The sequence below is a fragment of the Rutidosis leptorrhynchoides genome, chromosome 3, assembly GCF_046630445.1.
Source record: "Rutidosis leptorrhynchoides isolate AG116_Rl617_1_P2 chromosome 3, CSIRO_AGI_Rlap_v1, whole genome shotgun sequence".
NCBI classification, from domain to species: domain Eukaryota; kingdom Viridiplantae; phylum Streptophyta; class Magnoliopsida; order Asterales; family Asteraceae; genus Rutidosis; species Rutidosis leptorrhynchoides.
This window is the reverse complement of record NC_092335.1, coordinates 613,749,320-613,765,274: the sequence shown is the minus strand read 5'-3', so window position 1 is coordinate 613,765,274 and position 15,955 is coordinate 613,749,320. Positions and strand designations below refer to the sequence as shown.

Here is a 15,955-nt window from a genome sequence, read left to right as displayed (position 1 = left end):
CAGTATGGTGAGTTTCATTTGCTCCATTTTTAAATGCTTTTGCAATATATATTTTTGGGACTGAGAATGCATGCGCTGCTTTTATAAATATTTGACGAAATAGACACAAGTAATTGAAACTACATTCTATGGTTGAATTATCGAAATCGAATATGCCCCTTTTTATTAAGTCTGGTAATCTAAGAATTAGGGAACAGACACCCTAATTGACGCGAATCCTAAAGATAGATCTATCGGGCCCAACAAGCCCCATCCAAAGTACCGGATGCTTTAGTACTTCGAAATTTATATCATGTCCGAAGGAGGATCCCGGAATGATGGGGATATTCTTATATGCATATTGTTAATGTCGGTTACCGGGTGTTCAATCCATATGAATGATTATTTTTTGTCTCTATGCATGGGACGTATATTTATGAGAACTGGAAATGAAATTCTTGTGGTCTATTAAAATGATGGAAATAAATGATTATGATAAACTAATGAACTCACCAACCTTTTGGTTGACACTTTAAAGCATGTTTATTCTCAGGTGTTAAAGAAATCTTCCGCTGTGCATTTGCTCATTTTAAAGATATTACTTGGAGTCTTTCATAGCATATTTCGAAGAACGTTGCATTCGAGTCATTGAGTTCATCAAAGATTATTATTAAATCAATTTATAGTTGGATAGTGGATATTATGAAATGGTATGCATGCCTGTCAATTTTTGATGTAAAGAAAGATTGTCTTTTAAAAACGAATGCAATGTTTGTAAAATATATCATATATAGGTCAAATACCTCGCAATGTAATCAACTATTGTGAATCGTTTATAATGTATATGAACGGGTCCTTTCAGAAAATCAACGAGTATGATCGCGTAGAGAACGAAGAGAGGAACGCGTTGGTATTAATTGTTTCTAGATCCAAGCTTTAATTTTGGTTGATGAAGATGATGAATGGTGGTGGTGGTGTCGACTAGCAAGAGAGAAAGAGAGGGAGAAGTCTAAAATTTAGGATTAGGTTTAGGTGATAAAAATAAATTATGAAATAAAATAAATGGGAAAAAGGAAACAAAAGGGGGATACCCCCTCCCCTTGGTTTCGGCCGAATGGGAGGTGGGGAGTGGGCCCCACTAGCCCGTCTTGCTAAAAGATGAAATCCTTAAGGCCTGAAATCCCGAACGAAGCCCGAAACGCGAAAACACGCTTACGCGATTAAAAATCCGGAAAGATAACGAACGCGCGACGAAAAATAAATATAAATACACCTATTAATAATATGACCTTAAAATATCATATTTAAAATATTTAGGATTTAAAAATCCCGAAAGCTCGACCGTTGGTTTAAAAACCGAAAAGATTCGCCGGATGGAAATCCGCGGAACGTAGAAACGTATAATTTAAAATATGAATACATATATCCACATAACACATAATAATTATTATATATATATTATTACAAAAATAATAATATAGGTCATGGAAATGACGTGGCACACTAACAGTTAACGGTCGTTAAATAATTACCGGAAAAAGATAACGGAAAAAGTAGGGTCGTGACAGTACCTCCCCGTTACGGAAATTTCGTCCCGAAATTTAAGCAGGCGCAGGGGTTGACTCGGCATCTGAGAACAAATGCGGATACTTCTGCTTCATTTGGTCTTCACGCTCCCAAGTGAACTCGGGACCGCGTCTAGCGTTCCATCGGACCCGAACAATAGGAATTCTGCTCTGTTTAAGAGTCTTAACCTCTCGGTCCATGATCTCAACTGGCTCCTCAATAAAATGCAATTGCTTGTCAACCTGAAGTTCCTCCAAAGGAATAGTCTGATCAAATTCAGCCAAACACTTCTTTAAGTTCGAAATATGGAAAACATCGTGAACAGCACTGAGTTCTTGTGGCAACTTCAAACGATAAGCCACCGGTCCAACTCTTTCAATGATCTCAAACGGTCCCACGAAACGAGGACTTAACTTCCCTCTTTTACCAAAACGAATAACACCCTTCCAAGGCGAAACTTTTAACATAACACGATCACCAACTTGAAATTCAACATCTTTCCTTCCTTTGTCGGCATAACTCTTTTGCCGACTTCTAGCAGTTTTCAATCTTTCTTTAATTTGAACAATCTTCTCAGTAGTCTCATGAATAATCTCTGGACCTGTAAGTTGAGCATCCCCAACCTCATTCCAACAAATAGGAGATCTACATTTCCTACCGTACAACGCTTCAAACGGTGCGGCTTTAATACTTGCGTGGTAGCTGTTGTTATAAGAAAACTCAGCTAACGGCAAATACCTATCCCACCCATTTCCAAAATCAATCACACAAGCTCGCAACATATCTTCTAATGTCTGAATGGTCCTCTCACTTTGACCATCCGTTTGAGGATGATAAGCGGTGCTCATATCCAATCTAGTGCCCAAGGCTTCTTGCAACGATTGCCAAAATCTCGATACAAATCGACTATCTCTGTCGGAAATTATAGAAACGGGAACACCATGCCTCGAAACAATCTCTTTCAAATACAAACGGGTGAGTTTCTCCATGGAATCGGTTTCCCTAATCGGCAAAAAGTGAGCCGACTTAGTGAGTCGATCTACAATCACCCAAATCGCATCGTAGCCACCCGAAACTCTTGGTAACTTAGTGATAAAATCTATAGTGATACCTTCCCACTTCCACTCGGGAATTTCTGGTTGCACCAACAATCCGGACGGTTTTTGATGTTCAGCTTTGACCTTAGAACAGGTCAAACACTTAGCCACATATGTAGCCACATCACCTTTCAAATTTGGCCACCAATACAGCTCCTTAAGATCATGATACATCTTTCCTGAACCAGGATGAATAGAGTACCTAGACTTATGAGCCTCATCCAAAACAAGTTGTCGCAGTTCACCAAACTTCGGAACCCAAAGACGTCCTACAAAGTACCTAGTACCATCTGCTCGAATCTCAAATTTCTTAGCCATACCTCTTACGTTCTCTTTCACAAAATTCTCTTCCTTTAAGGCTTCTTGTTGTGCCTCAAGAATCTGCCTTGCGAGGTTTGATCTAACTGTCATATTCAAGGCCCTAACCCTGCGAGGTTCAGTCCTTTCTTTACGACTCAATGCATCAGCCACAACATTGGCCTTACCCGGGTGATACAAAAGGTCACAATCGTAATCATTCAACGTCTCAATCCATCTTCGTTGTCTCATGTTCAACTGTTTCTGATCGAGGATATGTTGAAGACTTTTGTGATCTGTGTACACAGTACTCTTGACCCCATACAAATAATGTCTCCAAATCTTAAGTGCAAAAACAACGGCCCCCAACTCTAAATCATGAGTTGTATAGTTCTGCTCGTGAATCTTCAACTGACGTGATGCGTACGCAATAACCTTCTTTCGTTGCATCAAAACGCAACCATAGCCTTGTCGTGATGCGTCACAATAAACAACAAAATCATCATTACCCTCCGGTAAAGACAATATCGGAGCGGTAGTCAGTTTCTTCTTCAAAATCTGAAAAGCATTCTCCTGTTCATCCTTCCACTCATACTTTTTCCCTTTATGCGTTAAAGCAGTCAGAGGTTTCGCTATACGAGAGAAATCCTGGATGAACCTTCGATAGTAACCTGCCAATCCTAAGAACTGACGAATTTGAGTAGGAGTTTTCGGGGTTTCCCACTTTTCAATCGCCTCAATTTTAGCAGGATCAACCTGTATTCCTTGTTTGCTAACAATGTGACCAAGGAACTGAACTTCTCTTAACCAAAAAGCACACTTAGAGAACTTAGCGTACAACTCTTCTTTCTTTAACAAATCAAGCACTAACCTCAAGTGTTCTTCGTGCTCTTCATCACTCTTAGAATAGATAAGAATGTCGTCGATGAAAACAATAACGAACTTGTCCAGATAGGGTCTACACACACGGTTCATGAGGTCCATGAACACAGCAGGTGCATTTGTCAATCCGAACGGCATAACAAGAAATTCAAAGTGACCGTAACGGGTGCGAAAAGCAGTTTTTGAAACATCAGATTCTTTAACACGCAACTGATGATAGCCAGAACGAAGATCAATTTTTGAATAAACAGAAGAACCCTGAAGCTGATCGAACAGATCATCAATTCTCGGAAGAGGATAACGATTTTTAACAGTGAGCTTATTCAGTTCACGATAATCAATGCATAAACGAAAAGAACCATCCTTCTTCTTAACAAACAGAACAGGAGCTCCCCAAGGGGACGAACTAGGACGAATAAAACCCTTGTCTAACAACTCACGGAGTTGACTTGACAATTCTTGAAGTTCAGAAGGCGCAAGACGATAAGGAGCACGTGCTACAGGAGCAGCGCCGGGAACAAGATCAATCTGAAATTCTACCGCGCGTTGCGGCGGAAGGCCAGGTAAGTCATCGGGAAACACCTCGGGAAAATCCCTAACAATATGAACGTCATCAACGTTCTTTACTTCCTTACTAGGATCAACAACATGAGCAAGGATAGCATGACAGCCCTTACGGAGATGTTTACGAACTTTCATACAGCTAATAAGGTTTAACTGTGTGCATTTCTTATCTCCAAAGACCATCAGTGGCTCTCCAATCACATCAGTAATACGAATAGCCTTATCATAACAGACGATCTCGGCACGGTTCGCGGACAACCAATCCATACCAATAACAATATCAAAACTACCAAGTTCAATCGGTATCAAATCTATCTCGAAATCCCTACCACCCAGATTAATGTTACACTTACGATGTACAGTCTTAGCAGTAAGTTCCTTACCATTAGCTACTTCAATAACATAAGTATTGTCTAAGAGAGCTAACGGCGTTTTGATTCTCGGACTTAATTTACTCGACACGAAACTTAAATCAGCCCCTGAATCAAATAACACATAAACTGATAAATCGTTGACTGAGAACGTACCAGTAACAAGCTTAGGATCTTCCTCCGCATCCTTAGCATTAATGTTGAACGCTCGGCCGCGTGCAGTCTCTGCAGTCTTCTTGTTGGGACAAGCATCTCGGAAATGCCCCGGCTTCCCACACTCATAACAAACCCTTGGATTACCTCCATTATTCGATTTCCCATTACCGTTACCGTTACCACCTCTATTACCAACATTATTATTATTACCACCAGTCGCGGGAGTAGCAGACCCCGGCAAAAGCACTGTACAATCTTTAGCAATGTGCCCTTGCTTAGAGCACCTCTTACAAGTAACTGTGCAGTAACCATCATGAACTTTATAGCAACGAGGACACACACGCTGATTCCTGTTGTTAGCACCTGAGGTATCCTGTTTCTTCTGCTGATTTTGGTTTTGATTGCGGTTGTTATCCCACTTTCGTTTCCCATTATCAGCCTTCTTGACAACCTCCTCACTACTTTCGACAACTGTAGTCTTGCTTCTTCTCAACACCTTGTCATTAAGTTTGTGGGCCATAGACATAGCTGCCTCAATAGTCTGGGGTTCACTGGACTCAACCCCGTGTTCAATCTTCTCGGACAAACCATCAATGTAAGCCTCAATTTTGCGGTCCTCATCCGCATAAACCCTAGGACACAGCAAAGTTAACTCGAAAAACCTTCGTTCATAGGCATCTAACTCGGTGCCATGCATTTTCAAATTCTTGAGCTCAACCTCTAGCTTCTTAAGCTCACCCCGAGGTCTATAGCGGGTGATCAATCTTTCCTTAAAATCATTCCAGGCCAAACCATAAGCTACATCGCTTCCCAAACTACTAACCAGATTGTTCCACCATGTCAAGGCACTATCCTTGAGAGTGCAACTAGCGAAACTAACTTTGTCCTCTTCACGGACCCGACTGACCCTGAAAATAGATTCGATTTTCTCGAACCAACGAGTAAGCCCTATTGGTCCTTCCGTACCACTGAATTCTTGGGGTCGACCAGCCATAAAAGTTTTGTGGGAGCATCCCACGTTGTTGTTCACATTGGCGTTAACATTAGCATTTGCTGCCATAGCAGCAGCAATTCCTTCATTGATCAGGCGTTGCATACGCGCTTCAGTGGACTCTCTTGGAGGCATGATCTTCAAAATAGAATAACACATCCGTTAGTACCAAGAATAATACTAGTGTCATAAAGGAATAGATCAAAACACGAAAAGACTAACCATTAAGATATTAGTCAACTAACACTATGAGTAATAACATGACAGTTATGATTGTTATAGAAATAACCATCACATGCATACATATTTTATGATAACATCATACAACATACATAGCACCTAACATACATGAACATATATTACGCATAATATAACATGCCAAGAGCCACAACATCAGAAATAAAACATGATAATGATAATAGATGTCATAAAAATAACCATCCATACATAATGAAAAATATCCCATAACAAAATCTTAATAAAATCCTCGGCAAAACGCCGTACATAACCCAAAATGTATGTATAAAAAGGACATTAAGTCTGATGAAATAGATAATCAATATGAATAATCACATCACATTCGCTTAGAGCGGGTGTGATAAGCTGGTCCAGCATGAGTCTCAGCAGGATCCTCATACTTACGCAACTTCCCTTTCACATCATCCAACTCTTCCTTCAACACACGAACAGTGCTCTCGAGAGCCTCGAACTTAGCATTAACTTCTCGATCACGCTTGCGGTTCGCATCCTCAACCCTATGCTTGAAAGTGATAAAGTTACCCATGTCGGCACGGATCTCGTCCATAACTTCATTATGTGGCAAGGTGCGCAAACAATCACTAAGGGCGTTAATACGTGTCACCTCATTATAAGCCCGATTCATATGAGTAATGGTAGAAAAATAGTAATGAACAGGATCATCGATCTCCGGTTGATTAGCACGACGTCTAGCAGGAGACGGAGGAGCAGGAGCAGTAACAGAGTTATCGCTCGAAGTCGACATCTGCAAACAGCAAAACCGCAAACCATATACCAAAAGATATGAAAGCTAATAATATAACTTATACGAAATGAAATGCATAATAATGCTATAGCAAAATGGTCGGGCTGTAGACTAGACTCTAATGCACCCTAATAACCACGGGTTGACCACATTAAGACCGCCTAGTTCCCTACAACCAGAGCTCTGATACCACATGTGACGACCCCGTCAAAACACTTAACGGATCCGTCAGTTGGTCCCATAGCTTGATCGGACTTAAATGAATTAAATAAACAAAGTTGCATTCTTTTATTTCAAAATGTTACCCAAAAAGGAAACAAACCAAATTAAGTAGTTTGAAAACCAACCAACCATAATATTAAACCAAAAGTTGACACAAAACATTGCCAACAAACCCACAATTTAAATTATCCAAAATAGAATGCAAACTTAAGTTTCATAAATTGTTTCATAAAATCTGCCCAAATGCATGCAGACTCTTCTAACGACAGCGGAAGCATCAAATAACTCAAGTACCTGTGAAAACATGCAAGTAAACTGTCAACACAAAGGTTGAGTGAATTATAGGTTTAAATAAATAAGTAAACTTTAGACCACAAGATTTAAAAATGTTAGAAAACATTAAACATTATTCCATTATCAATGAGCCACCTGGTAACCACTTAACCCTTTATTTACCCTTGCCAAACACAATAAAAAAAATATACACTTGGACAGTGTATCTACAACAAATTACGAAGTACTAAACATTCCGATTATAAATTGCTAGCGCGACTAGCTCGAAATGGGGTTGTCAAACCCGATAGATCTATCCGTAGGATTCGCGTTCACCGGTAGAAACCAATGATTACAGTTACCAGACTAGGGAATATTTTTGTCCAACTCACAATGAATAATTAAATTTAACTGTTACTTGTGTCTAAACGTAAATAAAAATCTGCATGTAATCACATCCCAAAAATATACTTTGAAAAGTATGTAAAAACGGGACTATAACTCACCTTAAATAGCAACTGAAGAAATCTCACAAACAAGCGAACAGCAAGTAAAGTAAAGTGATCAAGAAAGATCACAACGCCGACCTATAAATAAAGCAGGTCGAAATAAATAACTAACTTAGGCCAAGTCTTAGTATGATAGCTATTGTACATGTTGCAAGTAGGCATAGAACATTACTCAGCAAGCATCGGTTTGATTGGAACAGCATAAGGACACACACTTTCTATTTTTAGAAAGTTTCTATTTTTAGCAGGTTTCCATTTTTGGAAAGTTTTCTATTTTAGGAAAGTTTCTATTTTTGGAAAGTTTCTATTTTTGGAAAGTTTCCAAATTTAGAAAGTTCTATTTTTAGAAAGTTTTGAAGTTAGGAAAGTTTCCTTATTTAGAAAGTCAACAGAAGTCAACTGAAAGTCAAAGTCAACCGAAAGTCAACTCAAAAGTCAACCTTGGTCAAACATAGTCAACATTAATTTTAAAAGTGTAAGTTATAATAATAACATAGGTTATAATGTTATTTAAAGTCAAATGTGTATAATAATGTCTTAACATAAGTTTAATTAAATAAAATGAATTATTAAAGTTAATATAAGTTGAAATGTTATAATTAGCATAACATAAGTATTTAATTAATTAATTAAATGTCAATCATAATATAAATATTATTAATTTATAATAAATTTTAAATCATATCATAAGTATTATTAATTAATAATGAATTATTAATCATATCATAAGTTTCTAATTAAAATTATTAAATCATAAGTATTTAATAATTAAGTCATAATTAAATAATAATTAAGTCTTATAATAATTAAATAATTATTTAATATTTATTATAAGTCTTTTAATAATTTCTCAAAAACAAATTTAATACTTATCATAAGTATTTTCCTTTAATAATAAAAGTATTATTAATCATAAGTCTAATTAAAATGTTAATGAAATTATAATTAATAATTAAATGATATAATAAATATTTATATCATAAGTTTTAAATAATAATAATTACTTCTTTTATCATAAGTAATTAATTAATAATGAATTCCATAAATTTTATCATAAGTTTAATCATTAACCATAAGTTTTAAGTTTAAAAGTTCGTCGGGTCGTATCTTGAGCCCCGGGTGTCGGTTTCGGGCAAGCCACATATGCAACTTCACCTACTCAAACCACCCGACACAATTATGAACTCAAGAACACTCCAAGAACAGTCCCTAGGTCATGGATATCAGCCATGACAACATTTGGGAAATCAATTTACTCAAAACGGTAATTCGGGCACAACGGGTGAACCGTGGCTCGGATTTAGGTGACCCGAACATAAAATTTCGTCTCACCATCAGTCCTAACCAAATGGCACACCCTAAAGACACCAAGGATGGTCACAAAGTCGGACCCAACCTTGTTCATGCCAAGAACACCTTTCAATCTTTGACAAAAACCAAATTAAGCATATCTAGGGCTCCGGGAATCGAAACGACATGAATCCGGAGTCTAAAATTAATGTCTTGATGAGAGGAACTCATTTATGTACTTTATTTTAACATTCATATCAGTTACAAAGTCAGAATATACGAATCAAACTGCTGTCCAAAATTTACAAACCGAAATCATACGCAAACGAGTAATTCTACGCATTCAAACAACATTACAACAACTTATACATATCATACTAATCATATAACATATAAAATCAGTAATATAATTGAAAAATCAAAAAGCTAGGGTTAGGGTTTATACCCAAATCGAAAATCAACGAGTATGATCGCGTAGAGAACGAAGAGAGGAACGCGTTGGAATTAATTGTTTCTAGATCCAAGCTTTAATTTTGGTTGATGAAGATGATGAATGGTGGTGGTGGTGTCGACTAGCAAGAGAGAAAGAGAGGGAGAAGTCTAAAATTTAGGATTAGGTTTAGGTGATAAAAATAAATTATGAAATAAAATAAATGGAAAAAAGGAAACAAAAGGGGGATACCCCCTCCCCTTGGTTTCGGCCGAATGGGAGGTGGGGAGTGGGCCCCACTAGCCCGTCTTGCTAAAAGATGAAATCCTTAAGGCCCGAAATCCCGAACGAAGCCCGAAACGCGAAAACACGCTTACGCGATTAAAAATCCGGAAAGATAACGAACGCGCGACGAAAAATAAATATAAATACACCTATTAATAATATGACCTTAAAATATCATATTTAAAATATTTAGGATTTAAAAATCCCGAAAGCTCGACCGTTGGTTTAAAAACCGAAAAGATTCGCCGGATGGAAATCCGCGGAACGTAGAAACGTATAATTTAAAATATGAATACATATATCCACATAACACATAATAATTATTATATATATATTATTACAAAAAATAATAATATAGGTCATGGAAATGACGTGGCACACTAACAGTTAACGGTCGTTAAATAATTAACGGAAAAAGATAACGGAAAAAGTAGGGTCGTGACAGGAATGAACAAATGATGTGCACCATTTATCATTAAAACAAACAACAATATGTTTGGAAACTTTGGTAAAATTTAATCATTTTTCTACGCTAATCACCCTCAATAATTTAAATTGCTACTAATTTCTTGTAAATGAGGGCATTGCAAGATCTTAAGTGTGGGAAGGGATTAAATTCTTTCGGTTTTTAAAAAAAAAAAAATTTGACTTATACACTTGGTTTAATAGACACCGTTAAACTTTACTAGTAACACAGTAGTTGTATTGGAATCTAGTGCTCTCTGATAATAAAGAAGAGCCCTAGTCTTATATACTGACTACCCACTTCTAGTAGAATTTTTAATAATTTTCAACTAAATGAACTCAAAATCATGTTTATACATATTTATGAACGATAAAACTAGGTGTTAACACCGAAATTATTGTTACCTTGGAAAGGACATAAATTGAGAAACAACCCAAAACGCTTGAATTCATTTAAAATGGAATAGAAAAGAATAAAAAGGCAAAGAAAGAAAAATAAAAGCCAAGTGTGGAAAATATTTACCAAGTTATTTAGAACATATATCACATATTTTTGTACAAATAATTAAAGATACTTTTGTTCTGGACGATATTAATCATTTTTACCCAGTTTATTGTAATATATATGGAATTTAAAAGGAAGTAAAGTCTTCCGAGAAAAAGACACGCGCTTCTTGATTTAGGTCAGGAAGTTGTCGTCCAGACTAGTTGTAGAGTCTACGAAAAATCTTGAAAAGTTTTCTCGAAAATCAGCTGGAAATCCACGGACCTTAGCATCAAACAGGGTCGCCATGTGGTCAGACTTATCTTAACCATGAGAGGATCTGTCTCGTACAATGGAGGGCACCGTGCAAATTAGCTTATAAGACTAATGAATCAGATCCCTAGAAAGGATAATCTCCTTAAAGATCAAAAATCAGCTTTTAAGCCTGATATTACTCAATCCTTGAGATTGACTTTAAAGATTGAGAATTACAAACTCATGGAATTCAATGATATCTAAACTCAAGCTTGAACGAGAAAATATTTTGATCAAAATTACAAACCGATTTGTTTTCTGAAAACCCATTTTCAATGCGTTCATTACCATTGAACGTAAAATCCTAGGAATTCAACGGAATTCATTAGGTCACCTGAACCAAATCGGGTGTCAACCGTAAGAACGGTGGTTGCATAGCATGGTCGAAGACAGGACCTTGTACCAGATCGAAAAATTATAGGGTGATCTTTACTATTTCTCCTACAAAGGATAGTAATTGCATCCGACACGTTTTTGACCATAATTATCTGCATGTCATGGGACATTGCCTTAACAGCTGCTTGTTCAACGCTTTCCTTTACAACCGGACGGTAGTTTACCGAAAGGTAATATACGGAGCAAGTATACTGGACGTGTTGCTTTCCTAATACAAGGTTAGCAAGTGGGTGACACAAAACCATAAGTTTTGAGCTAAAGTTTTCAAATCTGAAATCCACAAAACCCACAAAAACATTTTGGCAAACACCGGTGAAGGGTTATTCCGGAAAACTTATCTAGGGTAAAAGCTAGAATGAATTTTTAAAAGATCAAATATTTTCATAAACATCCAATTTCCTAAAGGATCTAAATTTTTATAGTCGTGTGGGATTGTAAACCACAACGCTACTATCATTATTCATACCGCCGTATTAAAATCACTGATGTAGAAAGTGTGAAGAATAAAGAAGTGATTCTAGTAAAGTTATATTCAAGTTCTATATTTCTTGAGGACAAGCAACGCTCAAGTGTGGGAATATTTGATAATGCTAAAAACGAACATATATTTCATAGCATTATCCTTCAAGAAAGACAAGCTTTTGGTTGCAATTGTTCTATTTACAAGTGATATTCGTTTAAATAATAAAAGGTGAAGACAAAAGACAGATTCGACGATTTGAAGACGCAAACGACTAAAATGCTAAAAAGTACAAAGTACAATCCAAGTGGTTCAAATTATTGCTGAGAAACGTCCAAAAATTACAAGAGTACAAGCCGTAAAACGCAAATTACAAGTTATTAAATCGTACGAAAGGACGTTCGAAAATCCGAAACCGGGACATGAACCGAGCATCAACGCGTGAGTCAACGGAGCTAAAAATATAAGTCAACGGAGCACAAGAATATAATATAATATATATATATAATTATATAAAATTATATATATTATATTATATATTATTAAAACTCAGCAGCCCACGTTTTAAATGAAATGTGACCAGGAGAAGGCGGCCATGCGATCGCATGGCTAGCATGAGTAATGCTCATGCGATCGCATGAGCCCAGAAGTCTGGCCAGGTCAATAAATTGCAACGAATTTCGACGAGTTTTACACCATATTCAATCTTATCTCTTACTCTCTCAATATATATTTATATTTTAATTATAATTATAATTTTAATATTAAGTTAATAATAATAAGGTTATAGTGGCGAATGTTTTAAGTTTGTAAGTCGAAATTCTGTCCGTGTAACACTACGCAATTAATACTCATTGTAAGTTATGTTCAACCTTTTTTAAATTAATGTCTCGTAGCTAAGTTATTATTATGTTTATTTAAGCCGAAGTAATCGTGATGTTGGACTAAATATTAAGACAGAGTTATTGGGCTTTGGACCATAATTGGGGTTTGGACAAAAGACCGACACTTGTGGAAATTAGACTATGAGCTATTAATGGGTTTTATATTAATTAAATGATATCTCGTTGATTTAATATAGAGATTTATAATTTGACGTATTTATATTTAACCACATACGCTTGACTGGGTACGGTGGGCGGGATATCTATAAATACTAATAATTATTAATTTGACCAGACACGGGGATGGATTAATAGTCACTGGACTCATTAAAACAGGGGTGGATTACATTCAAGGGTAATTGGTGTAATTGTTAACAATAATTGGTGTAATTATTAACAAAGTATTAAAACCTTGGATTACACGCAGTCGATAACCTGGTGTATTCATTAAACAAAGTATTAAGACCTTGTTACAGTTTAAGTCCCCAATTAGTTGGAATATTTGACTTCGGGTATAAGGTTAATTTGGCGAAGACTCTCGCACTTTATAATTATGACCGATGGACTATTATGGACAAAACCAGATGGACATATCGAATAATCCAGGACAAAGGACAATTAACCCATGGTAATAAATTAAAATCAACACGTCAAACATCATGATTACGGAAGTTTAAATAAGCATAAATCCTTTAATTTATATCTCATCGTACTTTTATTTACCGTCATTTTATTTATCGTCATTTTATTTATCGTACTTTAAATTATTGCACTTTTATTTATCGTCATTTACTTTACGCTTTAAATTAAGTTATATTTATATTTAATATTTTACATTAGGTTTTAATTGTGACTTAAGACATAAAATCAATAAACCGGTCACTAAACGGTAAAAACCCCCTTTTATAATAATAATAATAATACTACCTATATATATATATATATATATATATATATATATATATATATATATATATATATATATATATATATATATATATATATATATATATATATATATATATATATATATATATATATATATATTTATACAAATATAGTTTAAAATATATATAGCGTTAAACTCAGCTAGCTCCCTGTGGAACGAATCGGACTTACTAAAAACTACACTACTCTACGATTAGGTACACTGCCTATAAGTGTTGTAGCAAGGTTTAGGTATATCCATTCAATAAATAAATAAATAACTTGTGTAAAATTGTAGCGTATTTAATAGTATTTCGTAGTAAAATATAATCTATTTCATAATACCCCTCGCACACATCACAAAAGTTTAACGTGTACCAAGTACATAGCTCGTTTTAAACGACAAGTGACACTAGCGATTGTAAAAGCATTCGAGGATCAAGTTAAGTGATTACGCACTTAATAACACATTGTAAGACACTAACGAAAGTAATTAATCATGAATAAAGATCCCAGAGCATAAACTAGCTCAGTACGCACATATACGCAGATTCGTGAAAGTATAGAGCACCCAAATATAAGTCAAAAAAGTCGGGTCGTTACAAAATATGTTAGAGATCATCCAATAGATCAAGTCATAGGAGACATCAACACTAGAACCACTAGATCACAAATCTTCAACCTAATGGCAAACTATGCTTTCATATCCCAAATAGAACCCAAAAACATTAAGGAAGCTTTATTATATGAAAGTTGGGTTATAGCCACGCAAGAGGAATTAAACCAATTCAAAAGAAGTGATGTACGGGACTTGGTTCCCTTACTGAGTGAGAACAACATTATAGGAACCAAATGAGTGTATAGGAATAAGTTGGATGAGGAATGAAAGGTTGTGAGAAATAAAGCTAGGCTAGTTGCTCAAGGGTATAGTCAACAAGAGGGAATAGACTATGATGAAACGTTTGCTCCAGTATCTAGGTTAGAATCCTTTAGAATACTTCTTGCATATGTATGTGCTCATGACTTAAAACTTTATCAAATGGATGTCAAAAGTGCCTTTCTAAATGGAGTCAGTAATGAAAAAGTATATGTGTCACAACCCCCGGACTTTGAATAATTCGAAAAACCTTGTCATGTTTTTAAACTTAAAAAGGCTTTATATGGACTCAAACAAGCTTTTAGAGTATGGTATGAACGTCTTAGAACCTTTTAATCAATCATGGGTATGAAATGGGTAAAATTGATAATACACTCTTCATCAAAAAGCATGAAAAAGATCTAGTAATTGTGCAAATATATGTTGATGATATTGTATTTGGTTCTAATAACGAATCTCTTAGCAATGAGTTTTCTAAGTTAATGCATGATGAATTCGAAATGAGCATGATGGGTAAACTCAAGTTCTTCCTCGGGCTTCAAATCAAGCAACTAGAAGATGGAACTTTCATCAATCAACAAAAGTACATTCATGAGATGATCAAGAAATTCGGCATGGAGAACTCAAAACCAATGGCGACTCCTATGGCGACTAATGTGAAACTTACTTTAGAAGGAGAAGGAGAACCGTTCGATAGCACTAAATATAGAGGATTTATTGGATCTCTTCTATATTTAACGGCAATTCAGCCCGATATCATGTTTAGTGTGTGTTTGCGCGCGCAAGATTTCAAGAAAATCCAAGGACATCACATGTTGAGGCGGTTAAAAGGATCTTTAGATACTTAAAGGGGACTATGCATCTCGGGTTATGGTATCCAAAGTTCATCGGGGTTGACATTATGTTCTTTGCGGATTCCGATCACGGAGGGTCAATGATTGATAGAAAGAGCACAAGTGGAGTATGCGCATTCGTGGGTCTTTGTTTAACATCATGGTTCTCGAAGAAGCAAACGTCCGTTGCATTATCTACCACCGAAGCCGAATATGTAGACATGGGAAGAGCATGCACACAAGTATTATGGATGAAGCAAACTTTCCTCGATTATGGTATCATCTCATCCGAAATACCCATATGCTGTGATAACAAAAGTGCTATAGACCTATGTAAAAATCAAATATTACACTCTAGGACTAAACACATAGACATTAGGCACCACTGTAGTGACCCGA

At 36.0% G+C, this 15,955-nt stretch overlaps 1 protein-coding gene across 1 annotated transcript; it reads left to right on the top strand.

The window, feature by feature from the left end:
- Nucleotides 1-15,223: 15,223 nt before the first annotated feature.
- LOC139902259 (uncharacterized mitochondrial protein AtMg00810-like) lies at nucleotides 15,224-15,571 on the top strand. The gene has a single exon (XM_071884901.1). The coding sequence runs from the start codon at nucleotides 15,224-15,226 to the stop codon at nucleotides 15,569-15,571; it is 348 nt and encodes a 115-aa protein (XP_071741002.1).
- The last annotated feature ends 384 nt before the right edge of the window (nucleotides 15,572-15,955 follow it).

Excerpts from the sequence above, each read along its gene's own strand:
- LOC139902259 (XM_071884901.1), top strand. The coding sequence starts at position 15,224 with ATGAGCATGATGGGTAAACTCAAGTTCTTCCTCGGGCTTCAAATCAAG.